This window comes from Heterocephalus glaber, unplaced genomic scaffold (genome assembly GCF_053883595.1).
Source record: "Heterocephalus glaber isolate CG9 unplaced genomic scaffold, H.glaber_assembly_v1.0 deba00001572, whole genome shotgun sequence".
In the NCBI taxonomy this organism is placed as follows: Eukaryota; Metazoa; Chordata; class Mammalia; order Rodentia; family Bathyergidae; genus Heterocephalus; species Heterocephalus glaber.
In genome coordinates, this window is record NW_028258357.1 from 18842231 (window position 1) to 18868884 (window position 26654).

At 44.9% G+C, this 26654-nt stretch overlaps 1 protein-coding gene across 1 annotated transcript in view; it reads left to right on the forward strand.

Annotated features, from left to right (window-relative positions):
* The first annotated feature begins 24964 nt into the window (after positions 1–24964).
* The window catches only part of Utp20 (UTP20 small subunit processome component), a 77091-nt gene continuing 75401 nt past the window's right edge, over positions 24965–26654 (forward strand). Inside the window, exons 1-2 of the mRNA XM_013072264.3 lie at positions 24965–25199; positions 26021–26101. Of these exons, the coding sequence (XP_012927718.2) occupies positions 25155–25199; positions 26021–26101 (126 nt within the window). The 5' untranslated portion in view covers positions 24965–25154. The remainder of the gene's footprint in view (positions 25200–26020; positions 26102–26654) is intronic.

The window sequence follows — 26654 nt, forward strand, 5'->3', positions numbered from 1 at the left end:
AGGAGAGAGGAAACGCACGGCTCGGGGCCTTTCCTAAGTGCCAGTCCACTGCAGGGGCTTGGCACGGTCGCCTCTTGCCAAGCAACTCTAGCAGGGGTTGCAAACACGGGAGGGAGGATCCCTCTGTGATCGGTGTATCGCTGTGAGCAGAAGCTGCAAATGAGAAGTGTGCGGGTGCACTCCCAATTCAGGCTGAACTTGTATTAGAAACGTAGGCTTTGTCTGCAGAAAATGTTTGTAATTCTCTAAAGCCATCTCCTTCCCCTTTGAATCTGAGTAAACTGACGCTCCAGGAAGACGGTCCCTGTCTGTGTGGTGGGCTCCTGCACCTTGCTTCTGATGCATCGTTAAGCGGAAAGTCTAGTCATCAACAAGAAGGTCACAGACACCTGTTATCACTGGTGGTTTCCTTCAGCAAGTGGGAGGTTGCAAGCTGCATGGGAAGAGGAGCCTTGCCAGTCTTGTTTACCACACGGTATCACTAGTACTTAGGATAGTATCTGGAACACAGTAGATGCTCGATAAATACTTGCTGAATGATAATGGGATGTCATCACCAGAATGGAGGCTTTCTATAAATACTTGGATCACTTTCTTAGCTCCAAGCTCCATCCAAGAAATTGAGGAAAAATCTTTACCTCTGCCTACCACAGACACCACTGCCCCTTGGTTCCCTCCCAAGCAGCTCACCGAGGTGACTCACTGTACTGATGCATGAGCACCACGTGACATGCCTGCTTCCACTTCCCCATCAGGGGTGACAGTCCCCAAACAGTAACCTGTCACCTGCTCGGGTTGCTGAAGGGCCGGGCCAGTCATTTTTTCCAACAAGGTGGATTCTGGAGGGTAGGGATTTTTACCTCCACTTTTCACTTTCTCTAGGGCAAAAGTCATGGGACCACAGCAGTATTCAGTCACAAATCTCCTTTTGCCTTATTTTGAATACAAAGAGATATGTTTCTTCCTAATTTTTTCAATAAAACTGTTTTTTCAAAAACATGATTTCTAAATAAATGTGCTTCAAGAAGAAGACTTGAAGATATTGCTTGGTTTTGTCCCTTATAGCAGCTATGTGGCCTTTCTCTGGGAAAAGGGGACCAGAATGTTGGTGTCACCTACTTAATTAACAATAGGCAGTTGCCACAGTGTGTTGATCTGAAGGGCTTCCCATCACGAGGAACAACTGTCACCTGACTGTCATGAAAGAGATTTTTCAAACCCTTTCCCATAATAATAATGTGCTGTATTTTTAAAAGCAGGTCATAAAGTAATATGTAGGGTATAATTATATTTTAATGATATATGTGTACAAGCTACTGTGATAAAACCAGCATGGTACTGACAAAGAAACAGACCTGAGGACCAGTGGAACAGATTAGAAGATGCAGAAACAACGCCAGACACACTCAGCCACGTCATCTTCAACAAAGGAGCCAAACACCCTCACTGGAGGAAAGATAGCCTCTTTAATAAATGGTGCTGGAAAAATTGGGTTTCAACTTGCCAAAGATTAAAACTAGATCTATATTTCTCACCATGCACTAAGGTAAAATTCAAATGGATTAAAGATCTAAATATTAAAACAGAAATGCTGAACTGGCTGATTTACATAGAGTGGTTGAGTAGAACTCTTGAAGACAGTGGTGTAGGAAAAGATTTTATGAACAAAACCTCAGTTGCCTGTGAACTAGCACAAACAATCAACAAGTGGGATCTCATTAAAAAGCTTTTGGACAGCAAGAGAAACCATCAACAGCGTGAAGAGACAAACTATAATGTAGAAAAAAATTTTACCAGCTGCTCCTCAGACAAAGGTCTACTATCTAGAATATATAAAGAACTTTAAAACATCAGACCTCCCAAATTTAAAGGCCCAATCCAAAAATGGGCATCTGAAATGAACAGACATTTCTTAGACAAAGAAGTAGAAATAGCAAATAAACATATGAAAACATGTTCAACATCATTGGTCATTCGAGAGATGCAAATGAAAAAAATGCTGAGATTCTACCTCACTCCAGAAAGAATGGCTGCTGTCAAGAAATCAACCAATAACAAATGCTGGTGAGGGTGTGGGGAAAGAGGAACCCTGCTCCACTGCTGGTGGGAGTGTAGACTGGTACAGCCACTGTGGAAATCAGTGTAGAGATTCCTCAAAAAACTAGGATTTGAGGGCGGGGGATTTAGCTCAGTGGTTCCGGCGCCTGCCTTGCAAGCACAAGGACCTGAGTTCGATCCCTGGTACCAAAAAATTAAAATAAAATAAAACTAGGATTTGACCCAGCTATTCCCCTGCTGGGTATCTTCCCAAAAGCATTAAAAGAATCATACCACAGTGATATATGTGCACTCATGTTTATAGTGGCACAGTTTGCAATAGCTAAAACTTGGAAGCAGCCCAACTGCCCATCAACTGGAAACTGGATAAAGAAGATGTGGGTTTTTGGTTTTTTTTGAAGATGTGGTTTTTTAATAACATGGAATACTACTCAGCCATAAAGAATGAGAAACTAAAGACATTTATAGCTAAATGGATGCACACTGAGGCCATACTTTTAAGTGAAATAAATAGGACACACATGTAAAAACCGAATAGTTTCTCTGGTGTGAGAAACTGAAAGTGTAAATGAGGATCAAAATGTGTAATAAATAATGTGAAATAGGAAGAAAAGGTCCAAAGGGGAAGAAGTAAAGGAAAGGAAAGAACGGAAAGGAATAAATATGAGAAAAGGAAAAAATGGAAACAAAGTCTTCGTAAATAGGGAGAGGTGGAGGGGTTGAAGGAAGGGCAGGGGAATGGGGAAAAAAATAAGAACCAAGATATATCATGTAAAGATACAAATTCCCAATGATGAATGTCATCATATTGTATACCTAAAATGTACCAATAAAATTAATAAATAAATATATATGTATGTGTAGGTACAAAAATGTACTGAAACAATATACTCAAGGTATTGTATTAAATTATGTGTAATATTTTCTTTCACTTATCTAAATATTCTAATTTTTTTTTTTTGGCACCGGGGATCAAACTCTGGACCTTGCACTTGTGAGGCAGGCACCAGAACCACTGAGCTAAATCCCCAGCCCTCTAATTCTTATACCACAAAAATGTATTGCTTTTGTAATAAGACAAAATATTTGATTTGGTAAAATAATACAAGAGTCAAGCTAGGCATTTTGGTGCATGCCTATAATCCCAGTACTTGGGAGGCAGAGGCAAGAGGATTGCTGTGAGTTCGAGGCCAGCCTGGACTAGACAGTAAGACTCTGTCTCAAAAAACAAAAAATTCAGAGAAGCTACAGGTTTTCCCAAATACCAAAATTGTACTTATATTTGATGTCTCCAGAAGAAAGTAAGAAAACATTTATAACAAATAGCCAATAAACATGTGAAAAAATGTTCAACATCAAGATCATTAGAGAAATGCAAATTAAAACAACATTGAGATGCCATCTCACTCCAGAAAGAATGGCCATCATCCATCAAGAAATTGAATAATAACAAATGCTGGTGAAGTAGGAGGGGCCACCCTTCCACATTGTTGGTGAGTATGTACACTGGTACAACCACTATGGAAATCAGGATGGAGAGTCCTCAGAAAACTGAAAACACTCATTCCATTCAACCTAGATATTCCCTTTCTGGGTATCTTTGTGTAAGAGTTAAAGACATCATATTACAGTGATCCATGCACACCCATGTTTACAGTAGCACAATTCATAATAGCTAAATCTTGGGTGTGGCCTATGTATCCATCAACAGATGAATGGATAAAAAAAATGTGGTATTTACACAACGTGGAGTACTACGCAGCCATAAAGAAGATAAGCTTGAGTTATTTGTAGGAAAATGGGTGCACCTTTGGGAAACAGGAAGATAGGCCTTCTACAGATGGGAAGAGGACCAAGAGATGGGAGCCGGAAAAGGGAAGGGGATAAAAAAGGAATTAAGATGAGTTATGTACAGGTATCAACTCCTCACAAGGAATCTAATCATTGTGTACTGAAAAGAGGTACTAATAAAAATAAAGAATTTTAAAAGAAAACCCTTATTCATTACTTGCTTATGAGAGCCATTTTACCTTTTCCTTTCACCTCATCCTCACTGGGATCCTGCAGAGCAGGTAGGACTACTCCATTTTGCTGATATGAAAAGGTGAGGCTTATGGTGTTTGCACAGCCTGTCACTCATACCTGGTGCAAAGCACAGCCAGAATTGAACCCAATTCATCTGGTTGAAGTGCCCCCTTCTTCCACTTGACTGACGAAGGAAGGGGAAGCAAGCATAGGAATCCTGGGCTTCCTCCTCAACATCTACAGTGCTGTGTCCACCACAGGCATTCACCAATGGTTGTGTCTGCCTGGTTTGTGCTCCTAGTTATGGGTCAGGGAAGGAGCTAAGGCAAGTGGCTCTGAGGGTCATTTATAGCTGCAGTGCAAAGTGCTGGGACTTTGGGACTAAATGGGGGCAAAGGCCCATATTGAGGGGGACTTAATGTCTGCTATGGTTCATACCTAGATGTCCCTCAAAGCCTCCCACACTCATAGGATGGATCCGGGGGAGGTGAAGGGACCATAGGTGTGTGATACTCAGCAGAGGATTCGTCCTCTGATGAGTTACAGCTGAATGTGATGCGGGAGGTGAACCCTGGTGGGAGGAGGTGGTCATGGGGCATGGTCTCCCTCCTCCTTCCTTGACCCCTCTCTGCTTCCTGCCTACCATGCCATGGACTGTTTCTCCTCTGTGATGCCACCCTGCCTTGGAGCCACCTGACTATGGACTGAAACCTCTACAAACTCTGTCAAATAAACCTCTTTCAACTTGTGGGTGCCAAATAAACCTCTATCTTTTAACTTTCGTCCCAGCACTGAGAAAGTAACTAAGACAATGCCCTTTCATAACTCTTGAGACCCGCATGCTCTCAAGGGCAGCACCTCTCCATCCCACTGGTCTGACAATTGGCCTCTTCTCTTAACTGTAAAATCCCACTCAGCCTTGCTTCGGGGGCTCTTTGTTTTCCTGTCCTGTGGGTGTTTTGCTGAGTCCACCTCACACCAAGGGGCTTCAGGAGACCTAGTCACGGTGTCTCCTCGCTGTCCCATCTCTTCAGGAAGAACACAACTGCATGCCATTGCTTTCTCTCCATGAAAAGGGACATCTCGAGGACCCACTCCCTCCACCTCAGAGTAAGTTGGGCACAGTGACAAGTGGTGAGTGAGTGACTGGCACAAAGCCTTCATCTCAGGAAGATGAGAAAGATGAGGGTGTGTGCTGACATTCGGGTGGAGGCAAAATTATGTGGGAGGTGTGGTCGTGAAGGAAAAGCACCTTTGACAGCAGCACAAGGGATATTTATGAAGCCTCTTGGTGGGCTGACCTGGACGAGCACTTTCACTCGCCTTGTGTGATTCATTCTTAGGAGCAGGAGCTGCTCCCAGCTTTATGAGGCTCTGGAGATTATATGCTTTTGAGGTGGCAGTGGGGATCTTTTAGACTACAAATCACAAGCCCGTCACCCCCAGTGCTCACAGGGATGTGTGTGTGAGGCGTCTAGAGGGTTAGCAACCCCCGGCCCTCTGGAGTATGCATGAGCCACTGGCCACCCAGGGAGGACCCAGAAGGCACAGAGCAAAGATTCTGAGCCGGCTCCCAGCATCCCTCAGCGGTCCACATGGCCCCCAGACAGGCAGACTTCTACTTGCCACAACAAGCAGCAGGGCCACCCGAGTGGTTCCCTGAGGTCTGGCCAGGGCCCAGCCTGTCAGACCCGCAGGTCTCAGGGTGTGGAGTCCTCCCGAGGCCACAGCAAGAATCTGCTCTTTCATATTCACAGACACCAGACACTAAAAGGAAAGCCACTATTGAGGGAAAGAAAAAGAAGTCTTAAGGATTCTTTTCGTGTGTGTGTGTGTGTGTGTGTGTGTGTTATTGGGATTGGGGATTAAACCCAGGGCCTTTGCACTGAGCTGTATACATCCACAGCCCTTTTCTTACTTTTTATTTTGAGACAGAATCTCTCTCTTTTTTTTTCACGGTTCTTTTTAAGATACTTTGAAAGTTGTCAGAATCAAAATGGAGTCACTTTTGTCAAACCCCAACAACAACAGCAGCAGTGACAGCAACAAAGTAATAAACAAAGCCAGGAGGTGGTGAGGGAGGGGATCTGCTGCGGAGAACTGTCCTGACAGACCGTCAGAGCAGAGCCTTGTGCGAGGACCACCACAGCTTCCTGGAGATGCTTCCAGAGGGGACATCTGTCCACCATGCCCGTCCAACCCACTGGTGCCGCCCTGTGGCATCCACACTGCAATGCAAACGTCATCATTACTGGAGAGCCTCAATTCTCTCTCTCTCTCTCTCTCTCTCTCAATATTTAGATTGACAAGATCCCAACTCCCTCAACTTGCACATTTGTATATGTGAAACCCGAAGCACATTTCTGCGGTGCAGCCGCAGGGGGGACGTAGACTCTGCTGCTGCTCAGGAGCTGGGCGCTGGCAATGGCCGGAGTAAAGGAAGCAGAGAGGCTGGCGTGTGGCCACATCCGGGACATGGAAGCTGCGTGGTCCCTCAGCTGCAGCTCAGTGCCAAGGGACCTTCTGGGGCCTGGGATATGCGGCCACTCAGGGTGCCTGTAGTTGGCCAGGCTGCCCTCTGGTGAATGTATCCATGAAAGTATGTGATCTCTCTCCTCTTTCCCTTTTTCCCCTTCTTCCTTCCTACTCCCCAGCACCCCCACTTCTTTCTTTCTGCCTTCAACAAATACTGTCTGGCGTATCTGTAATATGCCAGAGACAATGGTAAGATATCAAAACAGCCAAACATAGCCGGGCGCGGCGGTGCATACCTGTAATCCCAGTACTCAGGAGGCTGAGGCAGAAGGAATGCTGTGAATTCAAGGCCAGCCTGGGCTACCTAATAAGTTCAAGTCCACCCTGAACCACCTAGTGAGAACCTGTTTCAAAAAAACAAGAAAAACAATAGCTAAACACAATCCTTGCCCTCAGGAGGAGGGACCGACCAGAAAACAGGGCTAGTACAATAAACTGATAGAAGGGAAGGTGAAAAGAGAGAACAAAGGCTTCACCTAAGGAAGTAACATTAAGCTAAGTGTCTAAGGACTACAGTGTGACAAAAGCAGATAATACGGGATGTTTACGGCATGGCAAACGATACTCTCAGGTCTTTATTATTGAGTCGCACATAGAAACATTCCAGTCAACAGCAGATCGCATCTAGGATGGTGGTCCCAGCAGATGGCGATGGAGCTGGGAAACTCCTCCCTCCTAGTGACATCATGGCTGTTGCAGCATCTTCAGTGTTTACGGTGACTGTGACAATGATGTAAACCAAGCTACTCCCTGTGCAACACTTGGTAAGGGTAAGAAAGGACTCCTTCCACTACTGCTTCACCTGCTTGTTACACTGTACTTCGTGTTGTTTTTGGATGCGCTTCTACATATTAAAGGGTTCACTGTGAAACAGTTCAGGCGTGTTGAGCCCTGGGTGACCTCCCTCCTGGCATCTCCCCCCACCCCACATGCCTTGGTTGATCAGGAACGGCGCCAAGGACAGGCCTTCCCCCGGGTTTGTGTCGATGTGCACTTCTCGAGTGCAGCTTGCTGTTGAGAGGCATGTGGCTGTCCTAGTGCACTTAACCCCGACAGCCTGCATCGGCCAGCTCCTCTGTCTCAGGGATGAGGTACCCGACACCCACAAATTAAGGAGGACATATTTATTGCGGCTCACAGTTTCAGAGGTATCGGCCCAGAGTTGGATGGCTCCCAGGCAGTGACAGCCTCAGGCAAAGGTATGGCAGGAAAAGACTGCTCAGCTCCCAATCCAGGAAGCAGAGAGCGAGCGAGCGAGGAGCCCTGAGGAAAGGGCCGGGACCAGAGTCCCGAAGTCCCGGTCCACTCGGCTTTGAACCCCACCATGGTTCTGTCCACTGCTGATTCTGACCCTCCGGATCCAGCGTCTCTCCAGCAGTCTCCTCATCCTGTCAGGCTGACTAAAGAGATGGATACGCACAGACAGAAGTGCCGTCCTCACTCTCAGTTCCGCAGTGATACAGCTGAACCAGGAAAGACCCTGGGAGTCCACCAAGATGTAAGGCACGATGCCACGCTCCTGGCTACTCACGTCACAAAACCCACCTTCTCCTCTTCCTGAGCGCACAGCTAGGCTACCTTCCAGCTTCCCTTGTAGTGAGCGGAGTCAGGGGACTGAATTCAAGCCAATGGAGTGTGAGCCCCAAAAGCTTCGTGTGTGTATTTTCTGTCCACGTCCCCTCTCCTGCACGTCTGGGGAAGGTGATGTGGGATGCACCCACCGAGAGTGGCTGCCATTAGTCTGGGTCTCTAGAGAGAAGAGGGTTTGTTTCACTGATAATTCACTTTATTTCAGCAAGAAGTAAACTTTCATTATGGGTGAACAGTTATAGATCGTTGGGTCTTTTTAAGTTCTAACAATGATTACCCTACTTTACCAAAATAGTTTCTAAAATAGTCTACTATAATTAACAAAGGCACAGATAAAGATACAAGGCTTGATCAAAAATAAGATGGATAGGGCCAGATTTAGCTCAGTGGTTCTGGCGCCTGCCTGCCCAGCACAAGGTCCTGAGTTCGATCCCCGGTACTGGAAAAAAAAAAAAGATGAATATTTAAATTTAAAATTTTACTACAAGCCAGGCGTGGTGGCACATGCTTCTAGTCCCAGCATTTGGGGACCTGAGCAGGAGGATCGCCATGAGTTTGAGCCCAGCCTGGGCTACATAGTGAGTTTAAGACCAGCCTGAACTACACCAGGAGATCCTGTCTCAAAAAGAAATATTATTACAGTAAATAGTACATTGCTGTTAATCCTCTCAAAATACTCTCCATCCCTTCAAAGCACTTCTCCCATTGTTCTTGCCATTTCTGAAGCAGTTCTGAAGTCATTGTTTGTGAGTGTCTTTACCAGGCATGATCAAAAATGCAGTGAATGCTCCTGTTAAGTGTTATGCAACAGAAAGACGGGCTTGTAAAAACTTTATGGTGTGTCCTCATCCACTTTCTTCACCAGATCTGACACTGCTACTTCTGGCTCTTGCCATAGTTAAAATGACCATGAAAGGTAAATGCTTCGAATCAACTCAGGTCATTAAGGCAGCCAAGATAGTGCAACTAAAGACACTCACAAAAGAGGACTTCCAGAACTGCTGCAGGAAGTGGCAGGAATGATGGGACATATCCAAGGTGAGGGGAGGATTTTGAGGGGGGATTAATGGCTATGTGTCTCTTACTGTAACAAATTTTTATTTAAAACACACCATATTTTTCAGTCATGCCTCATAGGCAGATAATTAGGTTAAAAAACAAATGAAGAGTGTCATGTACCAAGTCAAAAAACTCTTTTTTTTTTTTTGTGGAACTGGGGATCGAACTCAGGACCTTGAACTTGCAAGGCAGGCAGTGGAACCACTCAGCTAAATTCCTGGCCCTACATTCCTTCTCTTGAATCTGAGTGATCTCTGACTGCTTCCACCCAGGAGCATGGCAGAAATGAAGCTAGGTGACTTCTAGTGTTACTTCAGAAAAGTCATGAACTTTGCCTGGCTTACGGTGAGCACTCGTTCCCGGAGCCTTGAGCCATTGTGCCTGACTGCCTTGAGGCCACAATGTTAGTCAGCTTTCCGTTCCTATAACAAATGCCTGAGACAAATAAACTTGTAGAAAGAAAAGTTTTATTTTGGCTCTTAGTGCTGGAGGTTTCACTCCCTGACTGATCACATTGGTGGCGTATCATGGCAATAAAACCATTTGATCCATGGTTGGGTCACAAAAGAGAAAAAGGAAAAGACTGTGTGTCCCATAATCCTCTCTGAGGCCACACCCCCATTGACCTGAAAGTTCTCACTAGGCTCCACCTCTTAAAGGTTCCTGCCATCTCCCAGTAGTTCTGAGCTGGGAACCAAACTTGTAACACATGGTGCTTTGGGGACATTCTAGATCCACACTATAGCAGTCGCCATGTTGGAAGGAAGCACAGGCCAAATGAAGAGGTTTATAAGAGGCTGGAAACAGTGTTAGACAAGGCAGTGTGATGATGGAAGAAGAAGGAGAGGAAATACCATGACAATGGAAACTAGATTGGAGTGATGTGGGATGGTGGCCTCTGCAAGCCAGAAAGCACAAGGAAACAGATTGTCCCCTAGGGCTTCCAGAAGCAGCCAAGCCCAGCCCATCCACTTTAGACTTCTGAGGTCCAGAACATAAACTACTTAAAGCCAGCAAGTATGTAGTGATCTGTTCTATCAATAGCAAATGACTTCAGTGTCTGGCATGAGTAGGCTTTCCATAGATGACTGTTAATAAATAAATAAATAAATAAATAAATAAATTAGACTACAAAATCTTTTCAATGAGAAATTGTGAAGTTATACTCCAGCATAATTTTAAAAGGTTAATTTATTTTTCATCATCCAAACATTAGGCATTATGATATTTTCTCCTAGACTAAATGCAGGCAAGAATAAGCTAAGTAGAAAAATGTCATAAAAGATCATGGAAAGTCTAGTGGCCCTGGGAAAGTCCCCTAACTTTGGGCCTGGTTCTTCTTCTGGAAAATGTGGAAGTTGGGCCAAATGACCTATAATATTCCTTTCAGAACAGGGCTTGCAGATCCATTTCCAACTGTAACAAAATCACACAGGGTAAATGGGTGGGATTCAGATGGGAGCAGCATACTCTGCTTGGTATATTGAAGGACTCTGTGGCTTTGAACTTACACCTGTGTAAGTTCCAGTATCCGTTGGCTCATTTGAGCTCTTAACCTCCATCTTTAATAAAAAGAAGAAGGATGAGTATGGTAGAGTGACTGTAAAAATGGCCCTAGCTCTCCACCCCTCCCCAAGTATCCATGCCCTTTGCATGGGAGTTTCCTGCTCTTGCCATTGAGAGGTGGGGGCCGCTTCCCTGTTTTTTGAATATGAGCTGTCCTCAGGACTTGCTTTGTCCAGCAGAATGCTGTGGAAGTGGTGGGGTGACAGTTTTCAGTCTACACTGCACTCTGCCAGTCTCTCTCAAAACTCTACTTCACTAGGAAAAAGACCCATTTTTATGGCTTATAGCTGGATGTCCCCTAAGAGCCTCAGCACTCATAGACTTTGGGAAGGTGATAGGATTGTGGGAGCTTGTAGCTGACTTGCTGGTAGGAGGTGGGGTCTGATTGGAGGAGGGAGGTCACTGCAGGCATGGCCTTAAGGGGGTTCCTCTCCCTCCCCGGCTCCTCCCTTCTCTCTCTCCTTCCTGGTGACCATGAGGTGAGCAGCTTCCCTTCCGCCAGGCCCCTCTGCCATGCACCCTCGCCTAGAAGCCAGCTGACTATGGTCTGAAACCTCTACAAACTGTCAGACAAAATAAACCTCTTTTTTTTAAAATTGTGGGTGTCAGATATGGTGTCCCAGAAACAAAGAAAGTGACTGAGACACTCGGGCTGCCCTGCTGGATGATGAAAGACCACATGAAGCAGGGCTAGGCAGTGGAGACACCTAAGCCAGCTGTGCCGGATTCTCCAGCCCCCGGCCCACCCACTAGCGGACCATCAACAGATAATAAGCCTAGGAACGGACAGCCAAGACCAACCCATGATAGCAGGCCCTCCTGGCCACCTGAAGACTTGCTACACACCACTGTGGTTATTGATTTAAAGCAGCCTTATGGTGGCAAAGGGATGATTATTACAGTGTCTTTCCACATTTCCAGGCAAGGCAGGAATCCTGGTACATGAATAATGCCTGTATTAATCAGAATAAGTAATTAACCAGAAAACATTAATCTAGGTTGAAAGTGACAGAAATCCATCTGGGATGTGCTTAAATGTGTAAAGGCTTACGTTACTGAAAACTCCAAGTGTAGACACGGCCAAATCTAGATGCCTGAAGTTTGCCATTGGGGCCTGGATTCCCACCTCTTTTTTGTGATGCTTTTTTTTTTTGGTACCGGGGATCGAACTCAGGTACTTGCACTTGTGGGGCAGGCAGCGGAACCACTGAGCTAAATCCCTGGCCCACTTATTTATTTTTTAATCATACATATTTGCAGAACATAATATTTACACTCATCTTAGGGAGTACGTACATGTACTTAATGTATCTTAATTCGTTTTATTCCCCTTCCCATCCCTACCTCCATCTCTCGATCCTCTTCCCAGACATCTATCTACCTGTTCCCTGTTGTGTATCTTTTATTTGTTTTTTAAATTATTCATACTTCAGTCTTCTCATATAAGAGAAGTTATGTAATATTTAAGCTCATGTGTTTGATTTATTTCACTTGACATTATGGTCTCAAAGTGCATCCATTTTCCTACAAATGGTGGAAAAGCATCTTTCTTTATAGCAGAGTAGTACTCCATTGTGGATAAATACTATATTTCCTCTATTCATTTATCTGTTGAGGAACATATAGGCCACTTCCAAGATTTAGCTATTATAAGTTGCATTGCTATAAACATGGGTATGCATAGATCACTATAATATGATGTCTTTAACTCTTTTCAGGAAGATACCTAGAAGGGGAATAGCTGGGTCAAGTGGAATTTCTGGTTGTAGTTTTCTGAGGACTCTCCACACTGATTTCCATAGTGGTTGTACCAGTTGACATTCCAACCAACTGTGTAGAAGGGTTCCTTTTCCCCTCATCCTCACTAGAACCTATTGTGTAATTTTTTGATGATAGTCTTTTTTGGAGTAAGATGGAATCTCAATATTGTTTGAATTTGCATTTCTCTCCCATTGCTTGTTCTAGTTTTACTGTCTTAGCTTCATTTCTCATGCAAATTCTCCCTCAGGCGGACAAGCTGGCCACCAACAGCTTCGCTCTTACGCCCTACTGTCTTAGTCACTGAGTAGAAAGAGGGTTTTTGTTTCCAAATATTTCAATCAAAAGTCCCAGAGCCAATATTAACTGAACTGACTGGATCCCAATCTAGATCCGGAGTCCAGCGCTTTTTATCCCCAAGAGGGTGTGTTCTCATATTCTCCTCCTGGTCATGCATCAAACTCTGGAGACAGGGACTATTTGGGTATTAAAACTACAGGGAGAGCCGGGTGTGGTGGCACACACCTATAATCTCAGCACTCGAGAGGCTGAGGCAGGAGGATCGCTACAAGTTCGAGGCCAGCCTGGGCTACATAGTGAGTTCAGGGCCAGCCTGAACTACAAAGGGAGACTCTGACTCAAAAAACAAAACAAAACAAAAGAACTACAGGAAGTGAGAATGAACAAAGTGGGGATTTCCTGAAGGAAAACTGAGGTCCTGCTAACAAAATCAGAGAGCAGGGGGAGAGGAGAAAGCAGGAGGTGTCTATAGCCCTCCGTATTAGTGATGAATTCAAGCAAAAGAGAGCATGTGGTGACTTAGCTTTGGCACTATGCTTCACCCAGAGAGTGATTTAAAACCCCAATTCTGATTGCATCTCCATCACCCAAGGGGATAATAAAGAGTCCCACACATCAAAGGCAGTCACTGGAGTCACTGGACTTGATCTCAGAGACGCTTGAATTGTGCTCTTGAGCCACGTGAATCATAAAACTCCCTCCAAGTCCTCCTGACTGAAGAGGCAGCACAAGGCAGGGACTTGGAGCCCAGATTCTGAACACAGCCTGGCTGCACAGGGGTCTGTCCCATCTTGGACACATCCATCAGTCTCTCCGTGGCTCAGTGTCCCCGCCAGTTAACACCGAGCAAAGTAGTGTGACCTCGGCCGAGTGGCTTATTGTCTCCAGGACTATTTCATTTCCCTATCTATCATGTGATGGACATTCTGTCCACCCTGCTTACTTCGAGGGGCTGTCCTGAAGATCAGAGGAGATAATAGTGCTGAATTCTTTGGAAAGCTCAAAGCACTTTATAAATAATTATATTATATTAATATTAATTATATTTTATTAATACTAATTGTCTCTATCCATAATGTAAGATCTGTGTATAATCAGGGCAGTTCTCCACCCCACAGTTTTATGCAAAGAGTCATTTGGAAAGAAAATCTTACACAAAATGATGGGTTCCCCAACCAAACCCAGTTCAAAAGTCATGAGAGTTGTTTTGCAACTTGAAACATCCAGCGTAACCTTTGCTATCTCCCATGAATTCAAGCTGATGGTAATGGAGAGGGTGGGCCACTGGGGTCAGAGTGCCAGGACTGCTGTTCCCAGTTCTGTTTTCAGTTTTCTGTGTCATCATGGGTGAGTAGGCTTATTCTGCTGGACTCCCAGGTCTGTAAAGTAGAAATCCAATAAGTGCATATAATTCTATGACTGTGTGTCTTGTGGCACAGATGTTCTAGGCATGAAGGGGTCTGGTCACTTCTTAGTGGGGGGCTACTCATCATTTAGGTCAAACACCCACTGCATCTCTAGAAATTACATCCTCCCAGGCAGCATTTGATTCTAAATGTAGCATTTGATGAAGAGAAAATGTTTAAATGCATGTTGAGCCCCAGTGTTTCTCTCTGTGTTTGGAATTCCCTGTGAATAGAGACCTAGACCAGCTCATAGGTGCTCCAGAGGGGAAAAACAATCTGCCCTTGCTGGTCCCCAAGGTGCTGGCAGCTGTTTCCTAAGAGGCTGTTCCATGAATTTCCTGTGGTGGTGGAGACCTCAACAGCCCCTCTGACTTGCTCTCCTCTTCACTCACTTCTTCCCACCCAACAATCCTAGCCCAGGGCTTTTGCACTCACTGATCCTCTGCCTGTCTGTAACAACAAGGAGCCACATATATGTGGCCACAGAAAGTTGAGGTACGGATCCACACCAACAGACAAGAGCCACGTCATGATTGTATGGAGATGAAAGTCAGTTTATTATAAAAGTACAGCAGATATGAGCATAGTCCAATAATACATTACCACACAACGAGGCAGGAGACAGCACCAAAGATGGAGGGGAATCCTCTGGGAGAGGATCTCGCATAGACGGAGCCTCTGGCAGGCGAGAGAGAAAATGCCAGTTTGTCGGTTTCTTAAATTCTGCGTTAGACAAAAGTGGCTTGGTGCCAACAGGCCTGGCTGTCTTAGAGCAGAGTGTCTTGGGTCTGGCTAAAACCAAGGACACTCTCACAACATGCTCAAGGCTGTCTGTGCAGAACATTTCTTTCCCGGGGGAAAGAGCCAGCTCCTTGCACAAAGGCAGCAGCCAGTGTCTCGTCAGCGAGCACCTGCATTTCCCCAAGTCTCATCACTGTTAACTCTCGCTGACACTGTCTTTGCCTAGATAGTTCCGTGTTCATCTTCTCTCTCTGTTTCAGGATCCTGCTTACATGTCACCTTCTCTATCTTCTCTATCTTCAATAATGTAGCAAACTCCTTCCCACTTTGCCCTGGTGCTCCCTAAATTTGGTACCAGCTGAGCTATAATAACAAAGACACCCAAAACCAGAGTAGCTTATATAGGATAGAAGTTTATTTCCTTCTCGCGTTTACTGTCAAATGAAGAGCCCAAAAATGAGAGCTTCAGTGTCATCTCCACTTGGCTCCCAAGGATGCTCCAGTCAGTGATATTTCTCAGTTGGTGGGGTGCTGGCAGGTGGTGCAGCTATTCCATCTGTCACTGGATGGTAAAAGTGTGATTAACACAAGGTATAAATAGTGGGCGATGTGCTGGGGAGGGGAGGTGGTTGGGCGGGAACTGTGTATTTTCTGTTCAGTTTTTTCAAACACAAAGAAAGCACCTGTGTCCTCCAGCAAATAACTCGACGGCGACACGAAGCACTCCTGCTCCTGTCCCATTGGCCTGGACTCGGTCACAAGGGTAAACCCCCCCACAAGGGTGGGGATGGGAAGACAGAGGTGAGAGAAATGTGGTCCATGATGTGCTGACATACAGCTGGCTGGCGCTTCAGATGGGGTCCTTTATCAGTGATGAAAAGGAGCAGGAATTCTGTGCAATAATTAACATTTTCTGCCACACTCTGTATCAACTGTATTTACCTCCAGGGCATACATAGGATGAATGACAGGTTGTGATCTCACCTGTTGCCTTTCTGTCTCCCCTCACAAGGACAGGGACTCAGCCTTTCTACCACTGTAACGTCACCCCTCAGGCCAGTCCCTGACACACACTCAGCGATCTGTGAACGTTCACTGAGTCAGTGATGGTTTTCCAGCTGTTCTGAAGGAAGCATATGTGCTTCTTTCTGAGTCACTTTGGATGACAACTCCAGGTTTTCATGATTTCCAGTGCTAATGAGATCCTGGCCCTCCTTCCTCGTGCAGCTCTGGGGATTCAAGAATAGGTTGTTGTCTTTCTGGTCCCATTTCAGGCAGCCAGGATGTTCTCCAAAGGACTTCAGTTTTACAGAAGATTGGTGAGGGGGTACATTTTTTGAAAATATGAATAAACTTCTTAGAGAAGTTTTGAGTTTACAGAAAAATGGAACAGAAAGCACAGAGGGTTCCCATATACCCACATTTCAGCCCCACACCGTCTCCCCCATTACTAATACCGTGTATTGGTCACACATCTGCCATTCCAGTACCCGAAAGAACAGTTTCACCACCCTACAAATGCCCCGTGCCACCTGCTCCTCCCTTCTGTGTTAGTCAGCCCCCTGTTGCTGTGAGAACACCTGAGACAGTCAACTTATAAAGAAGAAAGGTTTATTTTGGTACAGTCTTAGCAGTTTCAGCCCATGGTTTCTTGGTCCTGTTGCTTTAGGCCAGTAGTGGCATAGACCCTCATGGTAGAAGTGCTCACCTCAGGGTGCATAGGAAGCAAAAGAGAGAGGGACAGGAAGGGACAATATGCCCTTCCAGAGTGCACCCCCCAGTGACCTAACTTCCTTCTCCCAGCCCCAGTCTTAAGGGTTCTGCCACCTCTCAGTAGCACTACAGGCTGCCTACCAAGCCTTTAGCACATTGGCTTTGGGAGACATTTAAAATCCAGACCATAACATCTTCTTTTCTCCTCCAATCCCTTCTAGCAACTGTTAATCTTTTTATTGTCTCCATAGTTCTGCCTTTCAACAACTTCACATGGCTGGGGCATTGCAGTCACTTCAGATGGGCTTCTTTCACTGAGCGACAGCCTGATAGCCAGATTATTTCTTTTTATCCCTGAGTAATATATATTCCATTGCAGGGATGTACCACAGATGGTTTATCCATTCACCTGGAGAAGGACATCTTGGTGGCTTCCAAGGTTTTGCAATTAAGAATAAATCTGTTATAAACATTCATGTGCGGGTTTTGGTGTGGACCTAAGTTTTTGATTTTGATAAATTTTGATTTGGATAAACATACAGCAGCACAATAGCACACCTAGTGTTAGCTTTGTAAGGAACTGGAAAGTATCTTCCAAAGTTGTACCATCTTGCATTCCTGCTGCAATGAATTAGTTTATCCTGCTCCATGCCCTCACCAGCATTTAGTGTAGTTCGTATTCTGGAGTTCGGCCATTACAACAGTCTGCCACAGTATCTCATTGCTACTTGAATTTTCAAGTCTCTGATGACATGTAATGCCAATTGTCTTTGCATGTTGTACATGTCACTCAGTGAGGTGTCTGTTTAGCTCTTTTGCTCATATTTCAATTTTTTATTGTTGGAGTTTTAAAAGTTCTTTGCATATTTGGGATACAAATTTTTTATGAGTTGTATATTTTGAAAATATTTTCCCCAATCTGTAGCTTACCTTTTCCCTCTCTTATGATGAATTTTTGTTTGTTTTGTTTTGTTTTCTGGTACCAGAAATCGAACTCAGGACCTTGCACTTGCCAGGCAGGCACGGTGCCACTGAGCTAAATCCCCAGCACGATGAATTTTTAAATGTACCTTTACAGGTACTGTAACACATAGGTCAAGGCATGGCATGAGGGCTGGGGATTTAGCTCAGTGGTTCCGGCGCCTGCCTCGCAAGCACAAGGTCCCAAGTTTGGTACCTGGTACCAAAAAAAAAATGTAAATGTAAGGCGTGGCATGAAAGAGACTAAGGAGCATCACTTCTAATCCTCCCTCCTCGAATGTTGAAAACTTGTCATTGAATATACAGCAATACCTCGGTTCACAGACTCTTCTATTTGCAGACAATTTGGTTCACAAGCAAGAGTGTTGGGTAAAATTTTGTTTCCCTTCACAAACTCTACATTGGGTTTCAAACATGACCACAGCCAGCTTCCCCACAACAAACACAAACGCAGCCATCTTCCCCCAAAATTGTAAAACAAATTAAGTTCATAAACAGAGGTTTCACTGTATGCAAAAAAGTTCTGGAAGCAACTGTAATCATTCTTTGACTTCACGTAATGCAATATTTCAAGCATATGTGCATATGGATACATTACCTCTTTTGATGTAGGGTTAAATTTATACATTTAACAGGGCTAATTTTATAGTCCCACAGCTGGGTGATCCTCTTAGCATCCAACTTCAGGATTTCTGACTCTTGGTCTAATATTCTTTCCAATCCTTTACATTGATCATGGTCATCAAGATTTTGTATTTAACTGCTGGATTCTTATTCTCCATGAAAATATTTGTGTTTACAGGAAGGCTCAAGTTTCTGGTCTTATTTATTAGCAACATGAAAATCTTAAATTTGCTGTAAAAGTATCATCTTGTTTGCAAGTGATAGAGTCATTGAGTTTTGGGGTGCTGGCTTCTTGGTTTCCAGGTACTTTTTTTTTATCATGAACAAAGAATTGAGAGAGACAGGCAAAACAGTGACAAAGTTTACATGAAAAATTAAAAGTGAAGGGTAAAGGAGAAACTGGCTCTGCAGAGTGAACTTGGGCTGAGTAAGAGGAAAAATACACCCTGGAGGATACAGAACAGGCCCTGGTAGCAGGCTCTCCATGGTATCTGTGTCCTTTTATTCCCTCCACATATCGCAGGAATCCATGAGAAGTCCATATTTGGGGTCTTGGGGATTATTTGGCATGTGTGTCCTGGGGTCTTGTAATTAACAGGTCTTGATCCCCCCACCCCGCCAGCATTGCCCCGCCCCGCCCTCTTGCCTCAATAGAACCCAATTCAAATTGGCGTAATCACAAAAATGGAATTAATAACTTGAAATGTCCAAGAACTACATGCATCCAGTGGCTCAAATTGGCCAGTTGGTCCCCTCCCCTCTTCCACTCTCAAGCAGACTCTCCAGAAAGTAACAATTATGGCCACCAAGTTTCCAGTTCCTGTTATCTTGGTGGATCCAAGAAAAAGAAGCATGTCTTTCTCTATGATTCTAGAAGAGGTTCATGTAGGGCTCTTGGCTGTTTGTGGACGTGTTCATCTCGAACCAGTAGCTTGCCCAAGAAACTGCAGCCGAAGACATAGCCCTTCAGTGGAGCCTAATGTGAACCCCAGGTACTGAGAGTTATGCCTCAAAGGAAATCAGGATGCTGTTTCCCGAAGAAGAGAGAACAAATACCATCAGGAATCTGCAAATGTTTGCCAGAAAAGCCAAGCCTTCGTTTCTCTAAATCTGCCCTTCTAGTTCACACTTCAGATGTAGGGGACATGGAAAGGGCACTGAACTTGAAGTTATAAGCCCCAGATTCAAATCTCAATACCATTTAGCAGCTCTTTGAGCCTCACCACCCTCACATTTAGAATGAAGATACTGCTGCTTGCCTGGTAGAAGTGGAGAGGAGAGTTCAATAATGACAATTACAAACACTTGCATAAAGACCAAACAGTAATAACACTCTCAGGCCAGGGATTTAGCTCAGTGGTTCTGCCGCCTGCCTGGCAAGCGCAAGGACCTGAGTTCGATCCCTGGTACCAAAAAAAAGTAGTAATAACACTCTCTGCAGCACAGGATATGCATCAAACAACATTCTAGGTGCTTTAGCATCATTAAATCAGTGATTCCCAAACTGAAGCCTGCAGCACAAACACCTGGGAGGCTTGGAAAGGCTCAAAGGCTGCACCATCTCTAGAGTTTCTGATTCAGTGCATCTGGGGTGGGGCCTGATAATTTGCCTTACTAACAAAACTTCCTTGTGGTGCTGCTGCTGCTGCTCAGGGAATCACACTTTCAGAACCAGTAGATTAGGTCACTGACTCCTCCTAACAGCCCCATGAGGGCACTGTATTCCCTCTATTTTTAGATGAGTAAACTGAGGCTCATACCTGAACTGTAACACTATGATGTAGCATATCACAGAAACAATTACACACTAAAAGTTGAGACAAAAAATCAAGAGAAGGGCATGAAAATGAAGAAGGGGAGTGTATTAGTCAGATTTTCACTGCTGTGACCAAATTCCCAAGAAAGTCAATCTAGTATGTATTCTGGCTCACAGTTCCAGTGGTGTCAGTCCATGGTCAGCTGACTCCAAGGCAGAAACAACATGGTGAAAGGGCATGGCAGATGAAAGTAGCTCACCTCATGGCAAGTGTGGAGCAGAAAAGATTGTAAAGACAGTCTTAGAGAGAGGAAGGGGTTGGGGACAACCCCTTCCAGGTCATGCCCTCTGCAATGTACCTCCTCCAACCAGGCCCCACCGAACAATGCATTCAGCTCTGAACTCAATAGATTAATCTCTGATGAGCGCAGCACCCCATGATCCAAACACCCTCCAAAAGCCCCACCTCTGAATACATGAGACTTTTGGGGAACGCTTTTTATCTAAACCATACAGGGAGACATGGAAAACCTGTGAGGCCCTTTATCATTCCTAAGGAAGGGGCCAACAGTCTAGTTAATGATAGAAATAAAATGTAGAAGTCATGAAATTGGGTAGGAAAAATATGTTAATGTTAAACTTCTAAGAGCAGGTTAATTTATTTATGACATTTTTTTTTTTTTAGGATTTTTGGGAGTACAGGGTCTCACCATGTAGTTCAGGTTGGCCTTGAACTCTCTGTGTGGTCCAGGCTGGCCTCAAACTCATGGCGATCCTCCTGCCTCAGCCTCCCGAGTGCTGGATCACAGGCGTGTGCCACCAGGCCTGGCTTATTCTTTCATTTTAATTAGTCCAAGGATGCTAAGGCTGACACCAATAGTCCATGCTAACTTGATGTGGCGTGGCTTTGGTCTAGAAACTAAAACCCCAAGTATCCCCAGCATTTTGAGCCTTTGCATTCCTGTCCCCTCCTCCCAGGTAGCACCATTTGTGTGCCTGCTCTTTCCTTGCTTGGCTAACTCCTGTTCCCCGTCTAGGCCTCAGCTTGGGTGTCACCTCCACCCAGAAGCTCTCTCAGAATCCCACATCCATGTCCATGAGGCTAAATTCTCACATGCTCTTAAAGCCCTCTGGGATTGGAAGTTCGGTGTGGAAGCAAAGACTTAAGAAGCAAAACTTAGGGGCCCCTGACAAAGCTCAAGGACAAAGGAACCGTGCGCCTATATTTCCTGGCTGGATGGGACGGGCAGAGCCATAGTGGGAAAAGGAGACAGGATAGTCTGGAGCACTTAAGGCTTAGCAAAGAGGGCAAAAAGCAGGAGCCAAGATGTGCAGAAGGAAACAGAAGTTCAAGTGACACAGAGGTGACCCAAGGTTGGAAAAGTACCTGGTGTCAGCCCTTAAGGAAATTGTTGGGTAGCCAGAGAGTAGAGGACAAGTGGCATTCAGTCATCCATTCAGCAAACATTTACTCCATGCCCAATGCACCAACACAATACCTCGAAAGATTGGTTTTATTTTCCCCTCCTCTACAGATGAGGAAGTTGACACTCAGAAAGTTGAATACTTTGTCAAAGGTTGTGCACTTTGGTTCCTGATGCCATTCTATGCCCTTTTCAACCACTACTTGTTTAATCTCCACAGCCACCAGCAAGGCAGGCACTTCTGCTATCTCCTCCCCTAGATAAGAGAGGGTAACTGACTTGCTCAAGGTCACCCACTACTAAATGGGAGAAGCAGGCTTCACACAGAGTCTACTCCCAGCCTCTGAGCCTTTAATCACCAAGCTACGATGCTCTGTTGTCCCCCACCTAAGCCAAGGTCTGAGGGTCTTGTGACAAGTAACAGTGCAAAAGGTAACTTGCAAGTGTCTGTTCTTTTAGCTTCCTTGATTTTTCATTTTTTTCTCAGCTCCTTAGTGCCCTACTAACTCCATTACCAAAAATAAATAGCAAAGGAAGAAAAGGGGCAATTTTTGGAAGTAATTCTGGCAACAGATTGAGAACCCCACTTAGAGTGGGAATTCCTAGCCTCGGGTAACTGCAGGCTGTAACTCTCTGAAATCATCTACACGTTTTTGTGTGAATAAGTTTATTTACATTTTTCTGAGGAGTGGGTCTACCTTCTGCTTTTCTAGACTTCCCGGAGGCAGTGATGGCGAACCTTTTAGAGACGAGTGCCCAAACTGCAACCCAAAACCCACTCATTTATTGCAAAGTCTCAACACTGCAATTAAAGACGAATACTGAGGTTTTAGTTTAGAAATAACAACTTATCCTATGCTTGGCTGCTGGGACAAGTTGGCTCCCGTGCTGACAGAGAGGGCTCTGTGTGCCCGCTTCGGCACGCATGCCATAGGTTCGCCACCACGGCCCTAAGGACTCTGTGCACCATAAAGGCTGAGAGCAACCTAAAGAAAGGACCAGTTGGAAACAAACCAAACTTTGGGCCCTTCAATATTTTAATATAACTTTATTATTAGAAAAGTACAATTCAGATATGCTATGGAGCCGCTGAAATATTTAGAATAACTTTGTTATGACATAGAAGATGTTGATGCTATAATGTTGATGACAGTGTGAAAAGTGTATCTTCTTCACTTTCTCACCTCCAATTCCCTCCTCAGCCCACATGTTTCGCTTCTGCTCTCCACTGGATTGCACTGGTCAAGACCATGTCCAGGACGCCCGTGACTTCCCCTTGTTGGTTCCAGTGGTGACTTCCCCATCCTCAGTGTTCAGGGTGACCGGCCCCTGGCTCTGCTTCCACACCATGCCTCACCCAGGTCTCCCTGGCTGACTGCTTCCTCCTCACCCATACCTGGAGCTTGAGGTGTGTAGGGTGTTGAAGGCCTTTGTGCTGCACCTCCAGGCCTGACCGCCATGCTGAGCACTACACAGCAGTGCATCTGGTTTCTACTTCACACTGCCCCTTTATTTTACAAGATGTCAGCAACCCAGACTCAGTATTTCCAGACTGAGTCATTGGTATTAGTATTAGTATTGTCTTTCTTGCTCAGCTGCCAGGACAACATCTAACCCATACTAGATTCAAGAAATACTTGTAGAGAAGGGCATAGTGGCAAACGAGTGTCAACCCGGCACTGGGGAGGCTGAGGCTGGAGGATCACCGAGAGTTTGAGGCCAATCTGGACTACACAGTGAGTTTGAGGCCAGCCTGAACTCCATAGCGAGATCCTATCTCAAAAAGCAAAAATCAAAATAAAAAAAGAAAAGAAATAAATAAAAGTAAAGAAATAAAAGAAATGTTTTCTGAATGAATAAATATTAAACAGGTGAAAATCAAAGTACTTTATTTAAAATTGTGCGTATGGAAATCACAACAGCCAAGACATGAAACCCATATGTGGTCCATCAGTGGTTGAGTGGATCGAGAAAATGTGGTGTATGTGTGCAATGGGGTATTGTTCTGCTGCAAAGAAGAATGAAGTTACGTCTGTTGAGGAAAATGGATGAGACTGGAGGTCATCGTGTTAAGCAAAGTGAGCAGAAAGATTTCCCCAATATGGGGAATGATAATTTTAAAAACTCCACAGCGATGACATGAAAAGGGAAGGGAGAGTGTTGTCAGACAGAGGAAGGGACTAAGGGGGAGAGAAGAGGGTCACAGAGAGTATAGGAGGGGACAGATGTGATCGAGTTATGTCATATTAAAATGCCACCAGGGAACCCAATAGTTTGAAAGTTAATATGCACTAATAAAAACGTGATACGATTGTACAGTTAGGGTTGGTCACGTTAGTCACAGACATTAAAGTGACAGAAAGACAGTGAAACAGTAACAATGACTTGCATGGAATTAAACATTTCTTCTTTAAAATTCAAATTTATTTAGAACATAACAATTAAGAATATCAAAACGTGACACCATGAGTGACCCCAACATTTGGAGTCTGAGTGAAGACAGCCACTACCAGCTGGACAGCCTGAGTTCCCTCATGTGTCAAAGGGGCTTAAAAACAGTGTAAGATCTGATTTTAAAATATGCTGAATGTTTACGTTTTAAAAATTATTACACTAAAAGATACATTGCTATTAATCCCCCTCTGCTCTGCTTGGGACACACTTATATCACCCTCCTCGCCATTTTCCAAGGCAGTTCTAAAAGTCCTTTTTCCAGATTGTCTTTAGTTGTGCTGTCCTGGCTGCCTCAATGTCTTGAAATCGATTCAAAACGTTTACCTTTCACGGTCACTCTAACTTGGGCCAGACCCAGAAGTCACACGGCGCCAGATCCAGTGAATGAGGTGGATGAGGACTCACTGTAAGGTTTTTATGTGGCAGAAATACTGCAAATGTTTGATCAATGAGGGGTAATCAAAAACACGGTGAATGTTTAAACTTTTTTTTACAGTAAAAAACACATGATATAAATTCCCCTCAAAATACTCCCCCTCTCTTTGAACACACGTCTTCCATCGTTCCTGGCAATATTTCTTTTACCGTAATAACTTTTTTTTTTAATGGAAACACTCACCGTATCTTTCCATCGCTCCTTGTTAATATCTCCTCTACATTTAGCGGTCACAATAAACTTTACTGTGCAATTACGAATGGAAAGACCTTTTGCAAGGTGCAGGGTACAAAGTGAAGGCCAGTCGATTCCAGCTGATAATGACACGTACGTTTTCTTTTACAATAAAATATCGTACACATCTTTCTCGCTAACCAGTGCTCCAGCGAGACGAACCAGGCTGACACGACTCCGCCCCGCCCCCTCGCGCCTATCCCCGCCCCTCTCGTCTCGGCCCGCCTCCCGCTGCCCCACCGCCCCGGCCGCCTCCAGCTGGCGGAGGGGGGGGCGAGACTGCGCCTGCTCCGACTGCTCCTTCCGCCCACGTGACCCGCCCAGGCCCTTTCCCTTCCAACATGGCGGCGCCCAGATTCTCGAGTCACACGTGAGAAAGACCCAGCCGCTGGCAAGCGGAGAGCACCACGTGTGAGCCCCGTTCGGCTCCCTGGCATCGACCTCATCCTTCTGACTCTTCCGGAGGCTCCTCCGGGACTTTCCCCTCTGCAGCCATGAAAATAAAGCCCGTTTCCCACAAGACGGAGAACACTTATCGGGTGAGCTCGGGAGCCTGGGCCGGGCTTCGCGGGTCCTGCTGCCTCGGACTAAGACAGCAGACGGGCTCCCGAGGCTGCAGAGGCTGGGCCGGGCGGTGTCATCTGCCAGCGGCTCTGGCGAAAGTGGGACTCAAGGGTGTAGTAAACATGGAGCGGGAAAGTGAGGAAGTTTGAGTAGCAGATTTCGCCCTTGGTTTGGGAGGTCGGATCCGATTTGGGGAACCCTCTTCAGTCTAGAATGACATTTGTTATCCCAGGAGATTGCTTAGGACCGAAATTCGCCTGCTTGTTTATATTTACAGAGTTGGGGAGGCAGGCCCGTGGGAGAGTGAGTGACTTCATCTAATGGCCACCGTAGCAGCTTTTCTAGGTCTTCGTTACAACGTAGGTCTGTATGTGTTTAAAAGCATTTTGTTGCAACGACTTCGCTAGATCTCTGTGCTTTTGGCCAACTTCACAAGTCTAGCATGGAGTAGCTGAAAGAACTTAGGCAAAAGTAGTATTCCTTATCTTCAAATAGTAACGCAGTGCTTTTAAGGCCCTGTGACTTTAGGTTTGTTTTTACCCTTATTCTTTGTGACTTATCAGTGATCTGTGCTTTTAGTTTAACAATTACACATTTTATGATTCATAGACTCCACAAATCCGAAATGAGCACAACATAGAGTTATCTGCAGTGATAGCACATAGGGAGGCTTAGTGAATGAAGCTTTATGCTTTCTACGTTAACAAGGCAGCTACCTACATGTGGTTGTTAAATGGTACTCAAGATGCAATGAGCTGTGAATGATGATGCATGTTAAATATGTTCTTCCTCCCAGTTTCTTACATTCGCTGAACGGCTGGGGAATGTGAATATTGATATTATTCACCGTATTGATAGAACTGCAAGCTATGATGAGGTAAGAGAATGTGATATTAGCCAATCTTCAAGTGTTCATAGACTTTTTAACTGTGGCCTGTTAGTAGAAGTGAGTTTTTAAGCCATTTCTTTTATGAACATGAAATCATAAGATGTGGCCTAGTACAGAAGCCACACCTGGCAAATGGATGTTTAATTTACCTTTAATGTAAAGCGCTCAAATTAACCTTATGTGAGGCTAGTTGCTCCCATATTTGGACGAGTGCAGACATAGAAAGGTCTATTGGGTGAGGCTGTTTTAGACAATGAACTTGACGTGATACTCAGCTAACTTTTTTGATTTGAGCCTCCTCCTTCCCAGAATGCACTACTACAGCCATAGTCCTACAGCTATGATTTTAAAGTGATTTTGAGCAAGCCACTTTCCTGGGGCTTAGTTTCTTTCTGTAGTTTAGACATGCATATTTAAAGATGTTTATTCAGCTTTGCTGTGAGGAGGAATAGAACAGCCTAAAAATCCAACAATAAGAATATGGTCCCTCTTGATAGAAGAGCTGGTGATGGGGCTAGACTACATGATTTTCCAGCTCTAA